Source organism: Giraffa tippelskirchi, chromosome 13 (assembly GCF_054371585.1).
Source record: "Giraffa tippelskirchi isolate mGirTip1 chromosome 13, T2T-mGirTip1v1.2.pri, whole genome shotgun sequence".
Lineage (NCBI taxonomy): Eukaryota > Metazoa > Chordata > Mammalia > Artiodactyla > Giraffidae > Giraffa > Giraffa tippelskirchi.
The window spans coordinates 74,837,082-74,856,210 of record NC_137287.1 but is presented as its reverse complement, the minus strand read 5'-3'; the positions used below and the strand labels follow the sequence as shown (position 1 = coordinate 74,856,210).

At 38.4% G+C, this 19,129-nt stretch overlaps 1 protein-coding gene across 1 annotated transcript in view; it reads left to right on the top strand.

Annotated features, from left to right (window-relative positions):
* CUBN (cubilin) overlaps positions 1-19,129 on the top strand; it is a 265,963-nt gene that overhangs the window by 200,858 nt on the left and 45,976 nt on the right. The window contains exons 54-58 of the mRNA XM_081553627.1: positions 404-591; positions 3,973-4,129; positions 5,744-5,893; positions 12,011-12,211; positions 14,549-14,678. Coding sequence (XP_081409753.1) covers positions 404-591; positions 3,973-4,129; positions 5,744-5,893; positions 12,011-12,211; positions 14,549-14,678 — 826 coding nt within the window. The remainder of the gene's footprint in view (positions 1-403; positions 592-3,972; positions 4,130-5,743; positions 5,894-12,010; positions 12,212-14,548; positions 14,679-19,129) is intronic.

The window sequence follows — 19,129 nt, the reverse complement described above, 5'->3', positions numbered from 1 at the left end:
AGCAGAGACTTGCATTCTCATGTGTTAGTGGTAGTAAAAAACAAAGCTTGAGATTGTTGGGCCACAAATATTAATACACCAGAGCCTCAAGGGGAGTAAAAATTATTGCTCTTGTTTGATGACAGAGTGGAAGTCTGTTCTGTTTTTGGCATGGATTAATGGGTTCAGGTGAGTTCAGTACAGGGGTAACCAAACAGTAACAACTGAAGGTTCCTGTGACTTCACTGACCTTACATTTGCTGAGAGTCCTTGCTGTGGACCTGCCCTGAGGGTCAGAGACTCATATGTAAGGAGAGATGCACTGAAGTCTCATTTAGAAATGTGTCTTCTCCAGAAGCCTTGGGTTTACCAAAATTGTCATATTCTTCACAAGGTGATGACTGTTTCCATGACAATTTTTCAGGCTGTGGTGGAGTACTTCATTTGAGCAATGGTACAATCAGATCCCCTCATTGGCCTCAGAATTTTCCTGAGAACAGCAGATGTTCCTGGACAGTCATTACACACCAAAGTAAACACTTGGAGATCAGCTTTGACAACAACTTCCTCATCCCCAGTGGGGATGGACAGTGTCAGAACAGCTTTGTGAAGGTCAGTGTGCTTGTGTATTTAATTGGAGCCAAGCTGGTTTCAGGAACATAAACGTTTAGACTAGAAATGATTAATTGCTCTCAAAGTAGAAGGACAATTTCACTGCTTGGATTTCCTGAATGAAAAAGTGAGAAACCTCAACCACTTGGAGTTTTAAAAAATGCTTTTTTGCATCTTATATGTTCTGTCTCTGAGGGCCTGTACACCTTTTAGTGGAAAGAACATTGGCCTGGACTCCACCTCCCTTGCATTTACCTCCTGCATGTTCCGCTCTGAGCCAATTAAACATTTGGGCTTTAAATCACTCAACTGTAAAATGAAGAGAATAATTCCTACTTTAGTAGGAATGTTTTTAGCATTAGAGTTAATGTGATACAATAACATAAATAGTACTCAGTACTTGGAATATAAAAACTACTCAATGAGTAGAAGTGGCAGCTCTGGGGAGCCTTGAAGTTGGAGCTGCTTGGTATCTTGAAGGTGATGGTACAGTAAGTCTCCTATGTATCAATGAGTTCCATCTGAAGAGTATGTTTATAGGTCCAGTTTGTTTATTCAGTACAGTTCAGTTCAGTCACTCAGTCATGTTTGACTCCTCACAACCCCATGAACTGCAGCATGCCAGGCTTCCCTGTCCATCACCAACTCCCAGAGCTTACTCAAGCTCATGTCCATCGAGTCGGTGATGCCATCCAGCCATCTCATCCTCTGTCCCTTCTCCTCCTACCTTCAATCTTTCCCAGCATCAGCGTCTTTTCCAATGAGTCAGTTCTTCGCATCAGGTGGCCAAAGTATTGGAGCTTGAGCTTCAGCATCAGTCCTTCCAATGAATATTCAAGACTGATTTCCTTTAGGATGGACTTGTTTGATATCCTTGCAGTCCAAGGGACTATCAAGAGTCTTCTCCAGCACCACAGTTCAAAAGCATCAATTCTTCAATGCTCATTGGACCATAAAGGAGGTTGAGTGACAAAGAATTTCTTCGTTAATCCAACAGTTAGCCTAGGTACCCAGCTAATATAATCAGCTATATAGTACTGTCATGTATTAGGTTTATAGTACTTTTCACACAAATAATACATAAAAAACAAACACAAAAAATAAACATCTTTAAAGCAGAGACATTACTTTGCCAACAAAGGTCCATCTAGTCATGGCTATGGTTTTTCCAGTTGTCATGTATGGATGTAAGAGCTGGACTATAAAGAAAGCTGAGGGCCAAAGAATTGATGCTTTTAAACTGTGGTGTTGGAGAAGACTCTTGAGAGTCCCTTGGACTGCAAGGAGATCCAACCAGTCCATCTTAAAGGAGATCAGTCCTGAGTGTTCACTGGAAGGACTGGTGTTGAAGCAGAAACTCCAATACTTTGGCCACCTGGTGCGAAGAACTGACTCATTTGAAAAGACCCTGATGCTGGGAAAGATTGAAGGTGGGAGGAGAAGGGGACGACAGAGGATGAGATGGTTGGACGGCATCACCAACTCATGGACATGAGTTTGGGTAAATTCTGGGAGCTGGTGATGGACAGGGAGGCTTGGTGTGCTGCAGTCCATGGGGTCGCAGAGAGTTGGACATGACTGAGCGACTAAACTGAAGTGAACTGGACCTTACAGTACAGTACCTTGAAAAGTACAGGAGTACCAACTACATCACCACTGCTTTTATGCTTGCTTCTGGACATCCTGGACTTGAAATAAAGATGCTGCACTACTGTACATTATACAGTGCTGTACAGTAAAATACACGAGAGCACAACCACTTGTAGAGGTACAGGCACATGACAATGTATACGGGACATGTGAGCTGACTTACGTGGTCGGAGACGTGCACACACATTCGCTTCTTTAAAAGTTCACAACTTGAAGGTTTGTGTGTAGGGGACTTTCTCTCTAAACTGGTGAATAACCAAATGTATACACACACGTGCGTGAATACAAGTGACACTGGGAAATTGAGAAAGATAGGTGGACTGTATCAAGTCCACTTCCTGGTTATGATATTAATTATAGTTTTACGAGATGTCAGTATTAGAGGAAACTGGGAAATGTGTACCAGGGATTCCTCTATGTCTTACAACTGCACGTGAATCTGCAGGTACTCAATAAACATAATTTTTAAAAAAAATCACTTGAATAATAAAATGTCACATGCAGCCAGGCTGAATTGTATAAACCTTAAGAAAAGTCAGAACTTTTTTTGCCAGTTTTGCAACATTTTGTAGATCTAATATTTAAGAGTTCTAGGTCATAGAGCCAATGAAATCAGATCTTGACTGACACAGCAGCAATGAATATTTAATAACTCCTTACCATTGTTATCATGATAACACCTATGTTCTTGGCCAAAAGGTAGAGATGTCAGATCCATAATTAATGACCTCAGCAAAGCATAAGCCTTTGAGGATTCTTGAAGTTCCGTACTGAAGAAGTTGAGATGCTTTCATAAAAGTTTTAGCTCTGATCATTTTGCCTTTTCAGTGATGTTTGTAAAAAGAGTATATGCAGATCTCTCAGTAAATCATGTGTATAATTTTACAGAATTAAAAATACATACAGTACAGAATGTGGATAGAAAACTTCTGTATAGTGTTTCCCTGGATAGTTAAGGGCAGGGAGTGGGAGGACATAAAGGGGATGTTAGGAAAAATGTGAGTGTGCATTTCTTTCCTGATGCTTATTTTGATCTTAGATATTTGGCAGAATATCCTCACTCTTGTACTCAGTAGTTCTAGCCCCAGGCACCTCCCATGTGTCATACATGGCAAATATAATCTGACTTCAGTAAGCTGATTAACAGCAGGATATGCAGTGTTTGAAAATCACTTGAAATGATATGACTTTGAAGAGCTGATAGTAAATCTGTGCTCTGCATTTGGTCTCCCTCACACTTCTTCCTCTGAGCCAATTTGCTAATCGAAATGTATATAACGGCTTGGTGTGTTATGGCTTTGTTTGAGAAACGTTCCTGCAAGTGATAAATTTAGAATGAGTAATTCAATGTAAAGGAAATGTTGAGTAGTCAAGTAAGACCAAGCCAAACCCAATGCCCTTCTTGCCTTCTTGGGCTAGGTAATCCTTAGTTGGGGGTTGGGCAAATTCAGCTAGATTAGATCAACTAGGAGAAGGCAAGAGGAAATGGCCTAGTTTCACAAAAATGAGCGCAGTCTCCTTGGAAGAGTCAAGAATGGGCTGTGCTATTAAAAAAAAAAAAAGCAGCTTAAATGGTTCACAAAAGAAAATACTGTATATGTGCATCTGTTTTATTTACCATTATGTTTCGGTCTCTATACATCTGGGTGCCCATCGTGTTCCAGCCTAAGCAAATTTAACCATTGACCAGGGCAAGCTTGGGGCATTAAGTCCTGTTTCTGGCTCTATTAGGTATGGGCGGACACTCAGGAGTCCAGCCAGACCCTGTTAGCCACGAGCTGCGGAAACGTGGCCCCAGGACCTATCACCACGCCCAGAAACGTCTTCACTGCCGTGTTCCAGTCTCAGGAGGCCCCAGCTCAGGGCTTCTCTGCTTCCTTCGTGAGCCGTAAGTAGTACAGAATGAAGGGGTCCTTGAAAGGGCGTGGCTGCCATGGGCAGACCTGGGGAGGTGAGGGTCTGCTCCACGGTTGGTTAGAACTCTGGGGAAGGGCTTGAGTGAATCAATCACCTGATCACGAGAGTGCACCCTTCCTTCCAATTCAGTGAGAATGGAACCGAATTCAACCGTAGCTCACTAGAGAAATGATGTAGAAGGCCTGAGTGCCACTCGCGAATGTCTGAAATGGACCCCGAAATCCGCAGTGGGGCAGGAATTGAGCCGAAGTCCAGGAGGCCGTCATTAGTAGTTCATCAGTGCACCTGGCTCGCAGCACTTACCTGTCCACATGGGACTCACCTGGAGCTGTAAAAACATGGGCTTCACCCCAAGTTTGTCTTAATTCAGAATTTCCCTGGCCAGGGACTTACATGTTTTAGTTTCTCACCCAGATGATTCTCATGCTTAGTCAACTTTGACAGTCATCTTCTTAAGGGTTTTCTCTTCCTTCTCTGATGGCTACTCCTACCAGGTAGAATAGTGAGGCATGGAGTTTTCAAGACTGAGACACAGTGGTGCATATGATTATTGACTGAATTAAATCAGGTAGCCACTATTTGCAAGCCACTGTTAAGGAAAAAGTTTGATGAAAGGAATTGGAGGAAATAACACAGTGAACAGACATGACTAAGAGGGTGGTGTAAAGGAATTAAAGACACCCCAGACCTGATTTTAGGCCTTCACTTGGTTCATTGTATTTGTGTATGTGTGTGTGTGTTACTAACAGTTTAAAAGAATACTGATGTTTTCTATGTTAGATAGGGAGTGTGTGGATTAACTAGTTAGTGGTTATAGAAAAACAAATGTCATTTTATTGGTTAAAAAAAAATGTAGTTCTCTTTATTTCTAACACCAGAGAATCACGTGAGAAATTGTTGAAGAGTTGGGATTAGTAAATTCAATCATTTTATAAAGCAGGTATTATTTTTACAGCCATATTATAATGGTAATGTGAAAAACATGTTTTTCTATAATATAATAATGGTATTTAAAAACTTCAGTGTATTGATCAGGCACTGATCACTTCTCATCAGTTTTATTCCTTTAGCTACATGAATCCTCTTCAATCTTTGCTAAGTTATCCTTTAATATCTTAAAATTAAGAGATTTGCAGTGGATGTGTGAAAAAATTTCTATGTAGCCCAAAATTCTGCATCATTTTCTAAAAACTATATTGTTCTAATTTTGCATGCATACTTATTTTTAAATCAGAGCTCCATTCTTTTAGTTATCATTGCTTCTATTTGAAGTGTCTCAGAGAATATATCTTTAGAGCAGCGGTCCCCAACCTTTTTGGCAACAGGGACCAGTTTCATGGAAGACAATTTTTCCATGGATTGGCATGGGGGATGGTTTCAGGATGATTAAAGCACATTAAATTTATTGTGCACTTTATTTCTATTATTATTACATCAGCTCCACCTCAGATCATTAGGCAGTAGATCCCAGAGGTTGGGGACCCTGGCTCTAGAGAGCTTAGGATAGTTGAGGCTTTCCTCACTGATAAAGAGTTGCTGTCTGGGAGAACAAATGTTCTGAGAATAACTTTTTCTTCCCATGTAGGATGTGGGAGGAATTTCACTAGCCCTTCAGGTTATATCGTTTCTCCAAACTACCCAAAGCAATATGACAACAACATGAACTGCACCTACATCATAGAGGCCAGTCCTCAATCCGTGATCCTCTTGACTTTGGTGTCTTTCCATCTGGAAGGTAAGTTTATTTTTATGTAAATTACAGTTGGCTCTAAATAAATGAATGAGCAATAAGTAGAGACCGAGATTGTCTAAAAATCACCATTTGAAGAAAACATGAAAAATGTGAGTGGAGTTGATGTAAACTTGAATAAAATTCCATCTAGTATTTGAAGAACATACATATCATCCTATATATTCCATCCAGAGGTAAAAAAAAAAAAATAATGCAAGAGCTTTAAGAACATAAGCATCACGTAAATGGCCTAAAGAAAGTAAGTCTGAAATCTATTACATGTTAATCATGGTTTCTAATTTATTCATTTGCATTTATTCCACACAGGTACATGTACCTACACACAGTCATACACATGTGTGCACACACATACACACACACACAATGAACTAACTAGCAAGAGAAACTTTACCACTGAGTCAAAGTATTAAGTAGGTACTCCATAAATGTTGAGTGAATGAATTATTGACATTAATAAATATCTGTGATCTAGTTTCATGAAATATAACTGTGAGATACCCTTTCCCCTCCTTTTTCATCCTCATCAGTTCCACAGGGATTGGGAAACTGCTAACCATAGCGCCCCTTTGGGTTCACTCCTGACTGTTGGCAAAGGGGCCAGTGGAGCTGTGGTTTGGGTTGGGTTCTGACTACATTTGACACAACTTGATCTTTAATTGGGTGGTATCACACCACAGAGAAAAGATGGGCACCTTCAACCACTCAGTCATTTTAATATTTTTTACAAATTAACTTTTCATTTCTAAATCACAATTAATTTGTACATTTGCCAAGCTTCATCTGTCCAACCAAAATTTGCTTCTGTTTGGGTTGGTCTCCCATGGCATATAAAGTTAAATCTGGCAAAATGTTCTACAATATTCAGCATCTAGAAAATTTATGTCTCATTAAAATAAAAATGACATGTCAGTACTCATATGTTGATAAATTACACAAAGCCTCTCTCACTGGATCCTTTTTCTATGACCTTGTTTTCCTATATATCTACATATTGTAGTTTCTGATAAGTGTTTGCTGGAAAATGCCAAGTATGCATTGATGTCTGTCACTGTAAAAATGGACTAAGAAGTAAAATAGAATCTTCCCAGCATTTGCTAGCACAAAATTCCAGTAATGTAAAAAAATGTTCATGATTTATAAATTATTCATATGAGGGGAAGGTAAAGCAGTTTAATAATAAAAGATCCATTTTTTTAATTTAAAATAAAGTGTAGGAATAAAATCTGTAAGGCTATTAAGCAGTACTTTAAAAGTTGTTACTATGGTGTCATAGATTGATAGGGGATATTTCTTTCTTTCTTTATACCTTTCTATTTTCTTTTATGAGTTAAAAACTATCAAAAACTTTTTTAAAAATTGAAGTATAATTAACGTGTAACATTATATTGGTTTCAGGTGTACAATGTAATGGTTTAATATTTATATATATTGCAAAATGATCACCATAAGTCTAGTTAAATTCATCACCATACATTATAGCTTTTCTATTATTTTTATAATTGAGGCAAAGTTATTTTAATAAGATGAGGAGAAACATGTGGCTTGGTCTCATTAAATTCCATAAACATGAGAATGTCATAGGCAATATCATTTAGGCTAAAAAAGATGATGCTGTCAAATATACTATATAAAATAGCCACACACAGCACTGCCAAAACCAATGGTATATATATGATTAGAAGGCAAACTATATTGAGAGTGAACAGTAACTCCTTGAGTTTATTTGACCAGGTAGGGTAAACAGCTGAGCTTACTGTGGACTACATGACCTGGGATAGGAGGTATTTTAATATTTTAGAACGAGTTTCAATCCCAGAATGGCCACGTACTAATGACATGACTTTGTACAAATTACTTAATGTTTCTGATAATCACTGTAATTTTTGCAAAAATATAAAATAGTACTTGTGAAAGTCAGATTGTGCCTGTAGAAACCTATCTAAGTAAGTAAGTAAGTGTTAGTCGCTCAGTTGTGCCCAACTCTTTGCGACCCCATGGACTGCAGCCCACCAGGCTCCTCTGTCCATGAGATTTTCCAGGCAAGGATACTGGAGTGGGTTGACATTTCCTTCTCCAGGGGATCTTCCCAACCCAAGGATCGAACCTGGGTCTCCTGCACTGCAGGCAGATTCTTTACCAACTGAGCTGCAAGGGAAGCCCAAAACATATCTTGTGAACCATAATTCATCAGAGTGGCCATTTAAAAAATATTTGTTATTTAAATTCATTTATTTGGCTGCACTGGGTCTTAGCTGCAGCATGCGGAACCTAATTCCCCAACCAGGGATAGAATCTGGGCCCCCTATGTTAGGAGCTCAGGGTCTTAACCACTGGACCACCAGGGAGGTCCCAGAGTGGCCATTGTTTTGTTCTTTTTGCTGCCACCAGTCAGGATCTCCAGACACACCCTTAATGTGAGTCGCCTGCAAATAGATATTTGGTTTTTCTAGATTCAGTGATTTCTTCTTTACTGATGGGTTTGCTCAGAATTGCCCAGTTGAAGAGATTACTCTTTGTATAAGATCATATCCTTATGATGATGTCTTGTGACATTTCTAGTGTTACACATACTCAGCATTTTCAAACTGCTTAGTGAGTCATTTTCTGGCTTAGATTAAATGAATCATGATGATTCCCCAAAAAGGCAACATTAATCAGATTTATTTTGTAATTAGATTCTTATCATTAATCATATCCATACCATAGTTCATTGAATACCATCAGCATGTTAGAGATCCATTAGCTACAGTAAAAATAACCTTCCACCCCCTTCTAAATGATCCTGAAGAATTCATGTGCAGTGTATGTATTGTGGTAAAACTGAGAGAGAATTGCTGTCAAGAAAAATCAGAGCCTGTCTGGGGAAGCATCTGTCTTCCTAGCTGCTAGAGGCCATAGAACCGTTTCTGAAAGATTCTGTCCAAATGACTAAGTATTTCTGAGTCCAAGCAGCCAGCAGAGCCTGTGTTGGGTGGAGATGAACGTTCTGTTTCTGCTTTTTTTGGTGGTCCATTGACACAAAAGTTGAATTTGTCAAGGAAAAAATGAGCTGTTTCAGGCTATGAAGTACTACAGGGAAACACCCTTGTCCATACACTGTGTCTACTAAACACTGACAACTGGTTAGGAAAGATTTTACCTTTCAGGATAGTTTAGTGCTTTTTGATGCTTTTCCTACAGAGAGGTTACAAATGTTCACTGACCTACTTTCTACTAAAATGAGTTGCTCTGAAAGCATGTTATGGTATTTTATGTTGGCCTAAGTTTCTCTTTCTCCTTATTATTACATTTCCAATACTAGTCATTCTATGAACTACATATTTATCTTTTCTATATGATCACTACTGAACTGTAAAAATTTCAGGGAAGTCAAAAGTCATAGAAGAAATTTCTATTTGAGCTCTTACGAGACTTTTAAAATTACCTCAATACTAAAATGGTTCTTGGTATTCTTAACAGTGTCTTTCAAAGCTGTGAAATAAAAATAGAGATTTGACAAATTCAAAATGTTACTTTGGTCAAAAATAAAACAGCAAAAACAGACATAATGAGAAAGCATGAGAGAGAAACCTTTAATGTTTACACTTATTTTGGATCAGGTGTCATCAAATACTCATTTTACTTTCCCAAATATTGAGCAGTCTAAAAGTATATTTTTCTGTTCTCATTATTCCCATGGCCAAGCAGATGCCTCCCAAGTGCCAGGAGGATTATAGGCCTTTTTTCTTTTTTTAACTTTATAGAAGAAGAAAACCCTTCACAGATGAGGTAACCTAAGGTGAACCTTTGCCTTCTATGCCTTGGTTTCTCTATCATTAAAATTGCATAATAACATTGATTCACCTTGGCAAGAATGAGGGGTTTAGAATTCTTAACTAAAAAATACCATGTCTAGGCAAATTCTAAACTCAATTTTTCTCAGATCCAGAGTATCTCTTGATAAGAACTGAGTAGAGAGTAGTCCCTTGACACATAAAACAGGGAGAACAGCGTGAAGGTTTTCTGCTTTCTGTTCTCCAGAGATGGTCTCAAAGGTCCCACAAGTAACAGCTAGATTTCCAGAGCAGCCAGTTGGCAAATCCTACGTAATATTTGCCTTAATTTTCCTTCATTAACTTATAAGTTCTGGTTTACAAGCTATGCATAATAAAAAGCCAAAAGGAAAAACAAGAGAAAATTTGGTTTCAGATTTTTTTTTTTCCTTTTGCCCTTTTTTCCCGCCAAGAAGCAGGATAATTGACTTTTGTCCATCTTAGTTCACATTTCTCCTCCATTTAAACTAAGTTGTTTTGTTTTTTTTTTAAGTGGCATTATGCAGCTACTTACCACTTCTTTTCTTTGCTTCCACAATTGTTTCTCAAGAAATCAAAAAGTAGGCCCATTTCACAATTCACTACTTTAGAAAGCATTGAGCAATGCTTCTTCTGAAATAGTTCCTGTTCATGTTTTATGCAAATTGGTCAGGCTCCAGCAGAGACGGTATAGTTGTGTGAGGTCCCTTTGACAAGACCTTGACCTTCACATGCTGCCAAGCTGACCTCTGTACCAGGACCTGCTTCTCCTTCCTAGGGGATCGTCCTCCACTGAGGAGTCCAGCCTGAAGCTACTCAGAGCTGCCCCTGATTCACATCCCTCTCCTGAGAGCCCCCTGCTATTTAACTGGGAAGACTTTACATATCTATAGTATTATACTATTTCAACAAAAAGAATTTTCCACTATTTCTAGTCCTCTCTTGTGTCTCTGCCTCTCTATGACTCTGAAAGAAAATTGAAGTCTGCATCTAAATTCCACAAGTTTCTATTATTTGCTGGATTACTCATCCTTGGCTTCCTTTCAGTTCTCTCCAAGTTCATGGAATCATGATGAAATCCAGAATTGAACATTGCTCTCTGTAATGAAGCCCAGAATAATGTGATAAAAATTGTATTTCAAGACATTAGATAGAGCTTAACCCATTTCAAATAATACATGTGCTTTAAAGTTTTTCAGGAGAATGGAAAATAGACATAAAAACAAATCATGGAGGATCATTTCATACTCAAAGATTTCAATAGTAAATATTCATCAAATCACAGACTAAAGATCAAATTCAGAGTGGCTGTAGTGTCTTGTCCCATGACATGAGCTCTTGTCCATGAAAACAGTGTCATTCCATTTCAGGGAACTACTCTTCCTGACAAGTTTTCACATGTCTGATTGAATGCTACCACCTGGCCATTAACTCAACTTTGAAATACATCTTGCTCCTTGAAGAACTTTTTTTAAACCTTGACTAAGTTCTTTTCTCTCCCTAGAAGACAATTATCTAGTTGCATTTAACTATATTCCACTTGGAAATTTTGTGTATATTTTGATTGTATATTCAATTGGTTCCCTTATGATTATGGAAAAGTGTTTAATATCATTATCTTCTTATGCTTATGGTTTTGTCACCAAGTGTCTTCCCATTGAAGAATCAGGGTGATATTTTGATCTAATGCAGTGAGGTGATACGCAGAGCTCTACTGACATAGATTTGTGCCCGGTTAGAAGCATTTCTATTCCACTCTTCATGGTAGAAGTCCCTTCTCTGTGTATAAACTTCACTGTTACAGCCAGGTTTCTCACTAGCAGCACTTTAGTATTTGGGGTGGGGTCATTCTTGTGGTGGGAGGGCAGGGGGCCTGGGTGGCTGCCCTGAGCCTTATAGCATATTTAGCAGTATCTATCTACCCCCTCCATGCCAGTGGCACACCCCAACATGACAGCAAAAAAAAATATCTTCAGATATTGCCAGATGTCAATCAGAAGGCAAAATTGTCTCCTATTTATAATCATGGAATTAAAGGAGTCATTTTATAAGAAAGAAAATTCTGGATTGTTTCAAAGTAGGATTTACCTCTTGTGAAGGTCTACCTGTTTCCTCATATCTGTGCTTACTTTGTAACTAGGGTGAAAGTAACCTTCAGGAAACCGAGTTAAATAGTGACTTACCAAAATGACTGTTGATTTTAATTTCTGTGTAAATTGCATGAATCTTCCTCACATTTTTGTGTGATCATTTACATTGCTTCCGATTATTATTTATGTTGCTTCTGGTTGTTCCCTGTCCTGAACAGCTCACTCCGCAGTAACGGGAAGCTGTGTCAACGACGGCGTGCACATCATCAGGGGTTACAACGTGTCTTCCACGCCTGTAGCGACCCTGTGTGGGGAGGACAGCCTGTCCCCTCTCACCATCTCTGGTCCAGTGCTGCTTAACTTCTATTCAAACGCACACACCACGGACTTGGGATTTAAGTTTTCCTATAGGATAACTTGTGAGTGACCATAACGATATAGTTTGGAATTTTCTTTTTTTTCTTGAGCAATTTCCACAGGAGATTTAATTGTGATTCATATATGACCAACTTGAAGATTCAGAGGCTTTAAGGGAAAAAGTTATTAATTAGATACATGGTCTAAAAATACTGAGGTATTTTCTTTTTTAAAATGGGGAGGCCCTTTTCCATAAACTTTGACAGAACTACTGTTTGAAAATCAAATGGAAGATAGAGATTTATTTTTGATCATTTAAGTTAGAATGAACAGCCACCTTTAGTTGTTTGTATGTAGCATAAAGTAACTTTTTTGACTTTCCCTCTGCTGAAAGGCAATGCTTTATAAATTTAGAAAAAATGTAAGGGATATTTTTATAGTCTTTTGGTAGGAAAGAGTTTTTTTTTTTTAGCAATATGTGAAAAGCACAAGTAAACAAAAAGATTGATGTATTCAACTATGTGATAATTTGCAACTTCTCTATATCAAAGGCAAGATGAGAAGTCACAGATTGGACAAACATCTTTGTAGCTACCAAGATCTTTTCAGTTTTTAGTAGACAGCTTGATCAATGTTTGTTTGAAAATGATAAGACTCCACTTCCCTGTTTTGAATGGTCTTTTCCTCTCCTGCAATAAACTTGGTTGGTTTGCCAACAGCATATTTTTTCCCCCATGTCATCCCAACTCCAGTAATAACATGGGTCAGAAAAAGATCTTGCAGAATGTTTGTTTGATCTTTACTTGACGAAACCCATTGCTAAAGGTAGAGAGTCAAATCATTTTCTTTCAAAAAAATTATTGTTCTCATCCACAGAGTAGACTGAAAATGTTTATTTACTCATGAAGAAGGCCTTCACAATGTGTCCACATTAGCTGCCACCCAAGTCTTGACCCCATTTGTAATGTATGATTTTGTGTGGCTCTGGGGTTCTGTTGGCACAAACAGAATAGAACCATGAACATTCCTTCCCCTAGTTGTCTGTTAAGTAAGGATAAGGGGTGGTTTGTTTTATTCTTTTGGTTCAGTTAGTGTTATGGAAAGTTTCCTCCCTGCTTTATATTCTTTTAGTCTTTAATCCCTCATTTTCCTAAAACACTGTGTGAAGGGTTCATGTTATCTATTCTGAGAGTTTCATTTAAAGAGGGTTATTGATATTGAAATTTCAGATCCTGACAATGGACAAATTTAGGAGTTATTTAGGCATAGTTTTCAGAGACCACATAATTGTGTACAAGATGAAGTAGAATAATGGCTACACAAATCTAACATTTAACTCACTGCAGATGTACCCAGAGGGCTCAGAACATGAGTACTTATGGGCATAGAGAATAGCTTTCTCTGCAAGGTGGACTCAGCTGAGACAAAATAAACAGACAAATAAATAAATAACCTTTATAACCTTAAATGGGAGCCACTATTTGGTTATCATTTCTAGCAGATGTAAATGGAACACATCCATTGACAGTACATCATCAAAGTATAGTAACCTTACCGTAATTTTAGAATCACAATATATAATAAATATAAACCTTTCTTGCTGCAATGAGAATAGGGCACTTTCCATCACTGGGTAATGCAAGTTCATCCTTCTTACATGCAAGGTCAAAAAAATAAAAATTCTATGTTTTTTTACAATGGAATTTCATTCCATTTTTACAGCTGTTGTTTTATTGCCTATTAGGAATAACTAAAGGTTGTGGGCTATTAATTGCTGGCCTCAGGGCAAGGGATAGGCCTTGTTTCCTCAGTAAAACTTGTGTGAATATGGTCCTTACCAGTCTCATGACTAGCTAGAAATACACAGGACCCAAGAGTTATGCATGTGAGCCCAAGAAGGAAACTTAACTCCATTATTCCAAAAGTGATTTCTGGAACATTACCTTGTAATAGTCTATTATGGACATAGGAGACTCCAATCTATATTATTTAAGATATTTAGATCACAGTCCTTCCTGAGTTCATAAGCCCACAATGTGCCTTGCATTCAGCACACCTTTTCTAAACTTCCAGCCATCTTTGAATCTGTCACTTCAGCATAGAGGAAGGACGGTTCTATTCCAACACACAGAACATTCTCTCTCATTACCTTCACCCTGGCCATTATTTTGGACTCAGACTTATTCCATTCCAAGAGGTGCCTTGAAACATTCTTCCCTGCTTCTTCCTGTTTGGAAAAACATGAATTATTTGTAAACACAATAAAGGGAGGTTTATATTGCTCTAAGACAAATGATTATCATCTCTCTTGGGGGTAACATAGTAAAGAATGTCTGACAATGACTTTCCTCTGCTTCGAGTCATAATCATTCTCTGCATATCCCCCACTTCTTTCCCAGCCTGTGGCGGTGTGTTCAATCTCTCCACTGGAGTCATCAAGAGTCCTTTGTATACCTACTCCAACTACCCTGACAACATACACTGTCTTTACACCATCACTGTCAGGAACAACAGAGTCATCCAGCTCAAGTACGTAAGACACATTACCTTCTTGAGAAAACTGTTTCAGCTCTGTTTACAGAAAAGATATTCCTTTAATGATGCAGAGTATTGATGCTCATCAGAGGTATGTATGAGAATCTGGAGGAAGAGAAAGCGAGTCTGTGGTGTGGTACTGGTAGCCTAGGACATGGCCCCCCTACCCTCCACACAAACCAGTGGTCATGCAGGGAAAAACAGGCACTCCACCAGCTCAGACAACTATTGGAGTTTTCCAACAGTTTTAAAGGAGTTTATATAATGGGGTGCAATGTTATAAGCCTATTTCAAAGGGTGTGGGGAGGGCAAGAGAAAGCAGTTTTCATTTTGGAGACACACATAATACACGAAGAACTTTAATGAGCACTTGCACCATTCTCTTATTTAGTTCCTCATACAATCAGATGAAGTATACATTATTAATCTCACTGTACTGAAGAGAAAACTGAAGCTCAGGAGTGTCACATAACTTTCCCAAAGTGATACACTATTAAATGAAAAGTCAAAAGAATCCTTATCAGATTTCCTCCCCAAATCATGTCCTTTATCCTTCCATATGCCCTCTCTTGAAAGGTAAATTTTCTAACTACTTAAGAAATTCGTTTTATTCTTGTTTCAGAATATTTCTAAACTGGTGCTCAACAGGTATCTTATATCATCAGTAAATTCTCCCCTGATCCTGCCTACTTCCAACAAGACTGATTAATGGAAAGTAACCTGCAGTTTTCCAAGTGATAAAGTTCACAATTGTTGTCATCTAAGATATATTTCTAACTCCTGTATTTCAGTGATATATAGCATGTGGTGGAAAACTCTGAAAGTTGGTGTAGTTTATGGCAATATAGAATATTTTATAGACACTTAATGGGCTAGAACTCCTCCTACCTCTATTCCTCCTATATGACTGTGGTCACATTCTCTCCTCCAAGTCATAAACTCTCTGCAGTTTACCTCCAGAGACTCACATATCAAATGGGTCCTTGGATTGTAAGACGGGTCTCATTAGGTTTGATTCCTATAATAGACGGGGAGTGGGCTACAGGCTGGATCCTGAAGAACACTGCAGCTCCCACCTGAGACTGTTTAAGGACGCCATGCCCCAAAGCCAAAAAACCCTTTAAGTCCTCAGAACAAAAGCATAAACAACAACTTCCAGATGGCCAGGAACAAGAGGTCTGTGAGGGATTGCCTGCTCAGAATGGAAGCTTAAGGGATAGTTCTTCTCATTTGCCATCATGGCACAATATTTGGTTCTCACATGTGTAGGATTATAGCATATGCTATAATATATATATAGGTCCTGGGGCTTACCATAGTCAAAGGTCAGATCAGTATGTTTGGAAAACTATTTATTACATTCTTTCTAAGAACCTGCGTTCTATGAAACAGATACTATTCTAGGTACCGCAGAAGTTGTAGACTGCAGTAAAACACAGATTTTTCAAGGCTCTCAAAATAGGCCAACTTCATGAGGTTTTCTGGGTTAATGTGTTTTTCCAGATATTTTCTGTGCTGTCATGGGAAAATGATGCAAACCCAAAAAAGCTTTGAATCCCTCCTGGAAATTCAGATTTTTATCTTTCTTCATGGATTCATGTTGTGGAAAATAAATGTACTGTCTATAGAAAATAAGAATGAAAGTAGTATTTTTGGAAGTTATCTAGCAATTGTTTTGCCCTCTTCTATTACAGGAACATTAAATGTTGCACATGGTTAAAGAAATTAAGAAACTTTTCATTTTGATCTTTATCATAAGTTTGAAAACATTCAGCCAATCAAAACCTGTTTTAAGATATTGTATCATTTTTTCTTAATCCTCTCTAATCATGAGATATTTTAAAAACTATTCCATATTATATGCTATTTTTTACAGAGGCTTTACCAACAAAGGTCCGTCTAGTCAAGGCTATGATTTTTCCTATAGTCACATATAGATGTGAGAGTTGGACTACAAATAAAGCTGAGTGCCAAAGAATCAATGCTTTTGAACTGTGGTGTTGGAGAATACTCTTGACAGTCTCTTGGACTGCAAGGAGATCCAACCAGTCCATCCTAAATGAAGTCAGTCCTGAATATTCATTGGAAGGACTGATGCTGAAGCTCAAACTCTAATCCTTTGGCCACCTGATGTGAAGAACTGACTCATTTGAAAAGACCCTGATGCTGGGAAAGATTGAAGGTGGGAGGAGAAGGGAACAACAGAGGATGAGATGGTTGGATGGCATCAATGGCTCAGTGGACACAAGTCTGAGTAAACTCCTGGAGTTGGTGATGGACAGGGAGGCCTGGCATGCTTCAGTCCATGGGGTTGCAAAGAGTCGGACACGACTGAGTGACTGAACTGAACTGAACTGAACAGAGTCTAGCAAAAAGACAAACACACACACACACACATTGGAATACAAAAAAACCTGAGACAGGAGAAGAATCTACCAAAATGATGACAGGATATCAAATAACTTAAACAGATTTAAAAATAAAAAGCTATAATAAACCCACCATAATTCTTAAGAAAAGCTAGGAGAATATATACATGAATAGTTGGTTCACTTTGCTGTACACCAGAAACTAACACAGCATTGTAAATCAAATATACTGCAATAAAAAAGAAAAGAAATACTCAGTTAGGCAATAAAAAGAAAAGTCAGGGATGTGTCTGTCAGGATAGGTTGTAAGTGGTAACAAACAACCCCCAAGCACAGTAGCTTAACTCAGCAAGTTTGTTTCTCACTTGTATGAGTGTGTCCAAAGTGGTCTGGCAAGGAAGCACCTCCTAACATGGTCACTCAGCCACCCAGGTTGATGGAAACTCATTTTACATTTGCTTCCATGATCATCACTGCAGTGGAAGGCAGTGTGCAAATTTAGTAGTAGTTCTTAAAAGTTCTTCCAAAAGGAATATACATGACAACCGTTTACATTTCTGGGGCCAAAGTATGTCTTTGGGCCATGTCAGACCTCTAGTGTCTCTCACAAAAAGACAATCCTAGTAAATGTCAGGAAGGTCCAGAGCTGGGATGAGTGGTAACATACCCGTGACGACTACAGTGATCTGAAGTGTGAATTACTGCTTACCAAAGTAAAGTGAGATGCAAGAGAATTTAATTCATTGTTTCGTACCAGTGGTTTCTTTTTTTTTTTTTTTTTCTGAGGAATAACTTACTTCATATTCCTGGTTTTCAGAAATCACAGAAATAATAATCTTTTGTTGGGTCTGTTCTTTTTCCTTTGTTTAGCATCTTCTTTATGCCAGGTACCATAGTTTGGTTTTAGTTACATATAGCTTCATTTAACCTTAGAATAAAGCCCATTTTAAAAGAGACAAACAGAGTGTAAGAATGAAAATGAAGCTCTGCTTCTAAAACCAGCATTTCTTCCACTCCATTATATTAGCATCCTTCCCATAAATAAAGAATAGGATAATAGTACCACTTGATGTCACAAAAGTAACAAGGGAGCAGAGTAAATACCGTATTTTTAATGAGACTGGGAACCAAAGTGTTGCTCAGGTGACAAATGAATATCAGTTCAGCTTGTCAAAGCTTAATGTCAAAGAGACTTAATATGTCCTTGACTATAAAATCCTGGAAGTTCGGAACTGTGTCTTACTCATCTGTATATTCCAAAAGCTTATCATCAGTTCAGTTCAGTTCAGTTCAGTTCAGTCATGTGTCCGACTCTTTGCGATCCCATGGACTGCAGCACGCCAGGCCTCCCGTCCATCACCAACTCCAGGAGTTTACTCAGACTCGTGTCCACTGAGTCGGTGATGCCATCCAACCATCTCATCCTCTGTCGTCCCCTTCTCCTCCCACCTTCAATCTTTCCCAGCATCAGGGTCTTTTCAAATGAGTCAGTTCTTCACATCAGGTGGCCAAAGGATTAGAATTTGAGCTTCAGCATCAGTCCTTCCAATGAATATTCAGGACAGATTTTCTTTAGGATGGACTGGTGGGATCTCCTTGCAGTCCAAGAGACTGTCAAGAGTCTTCTCCAGCACCACAGTTCAAAAGCATCAATTCTTCGGCGCTCAACTTTATAGTCCAACTCTTACATCCATACATGACTACTGGAAAAACCATAGCTTTGACTAGATGGACATTTGTTGGCAAAGTAATGTCTCTGCTTTTTAGTATGCTGTCTAGGTTGGTCATAACTCTCTTCCAAGGAGCAAGCATCTTTTAATTTCATGGCTGCAGTCACCGTCTGCAGTGATTTTGGAGCCCCCCAAAATAAAGTCTCTCACTGTCTCCACTGTTTCCCCATCTATTTGCCATATTCTAGTCTCTCAAAAAATTTCCTCTAAACTTTTGAAATGATCAGTAAAATAGAATATTATTTCTAATGTTTCCTAGCAAGTGAATCGTGGATGCTCTGTTAGCCTTTGTCCTGTATTTTTTTAAAAAAATAAGAGCTAAAGCTGTATTTTAATGGAAGTACAA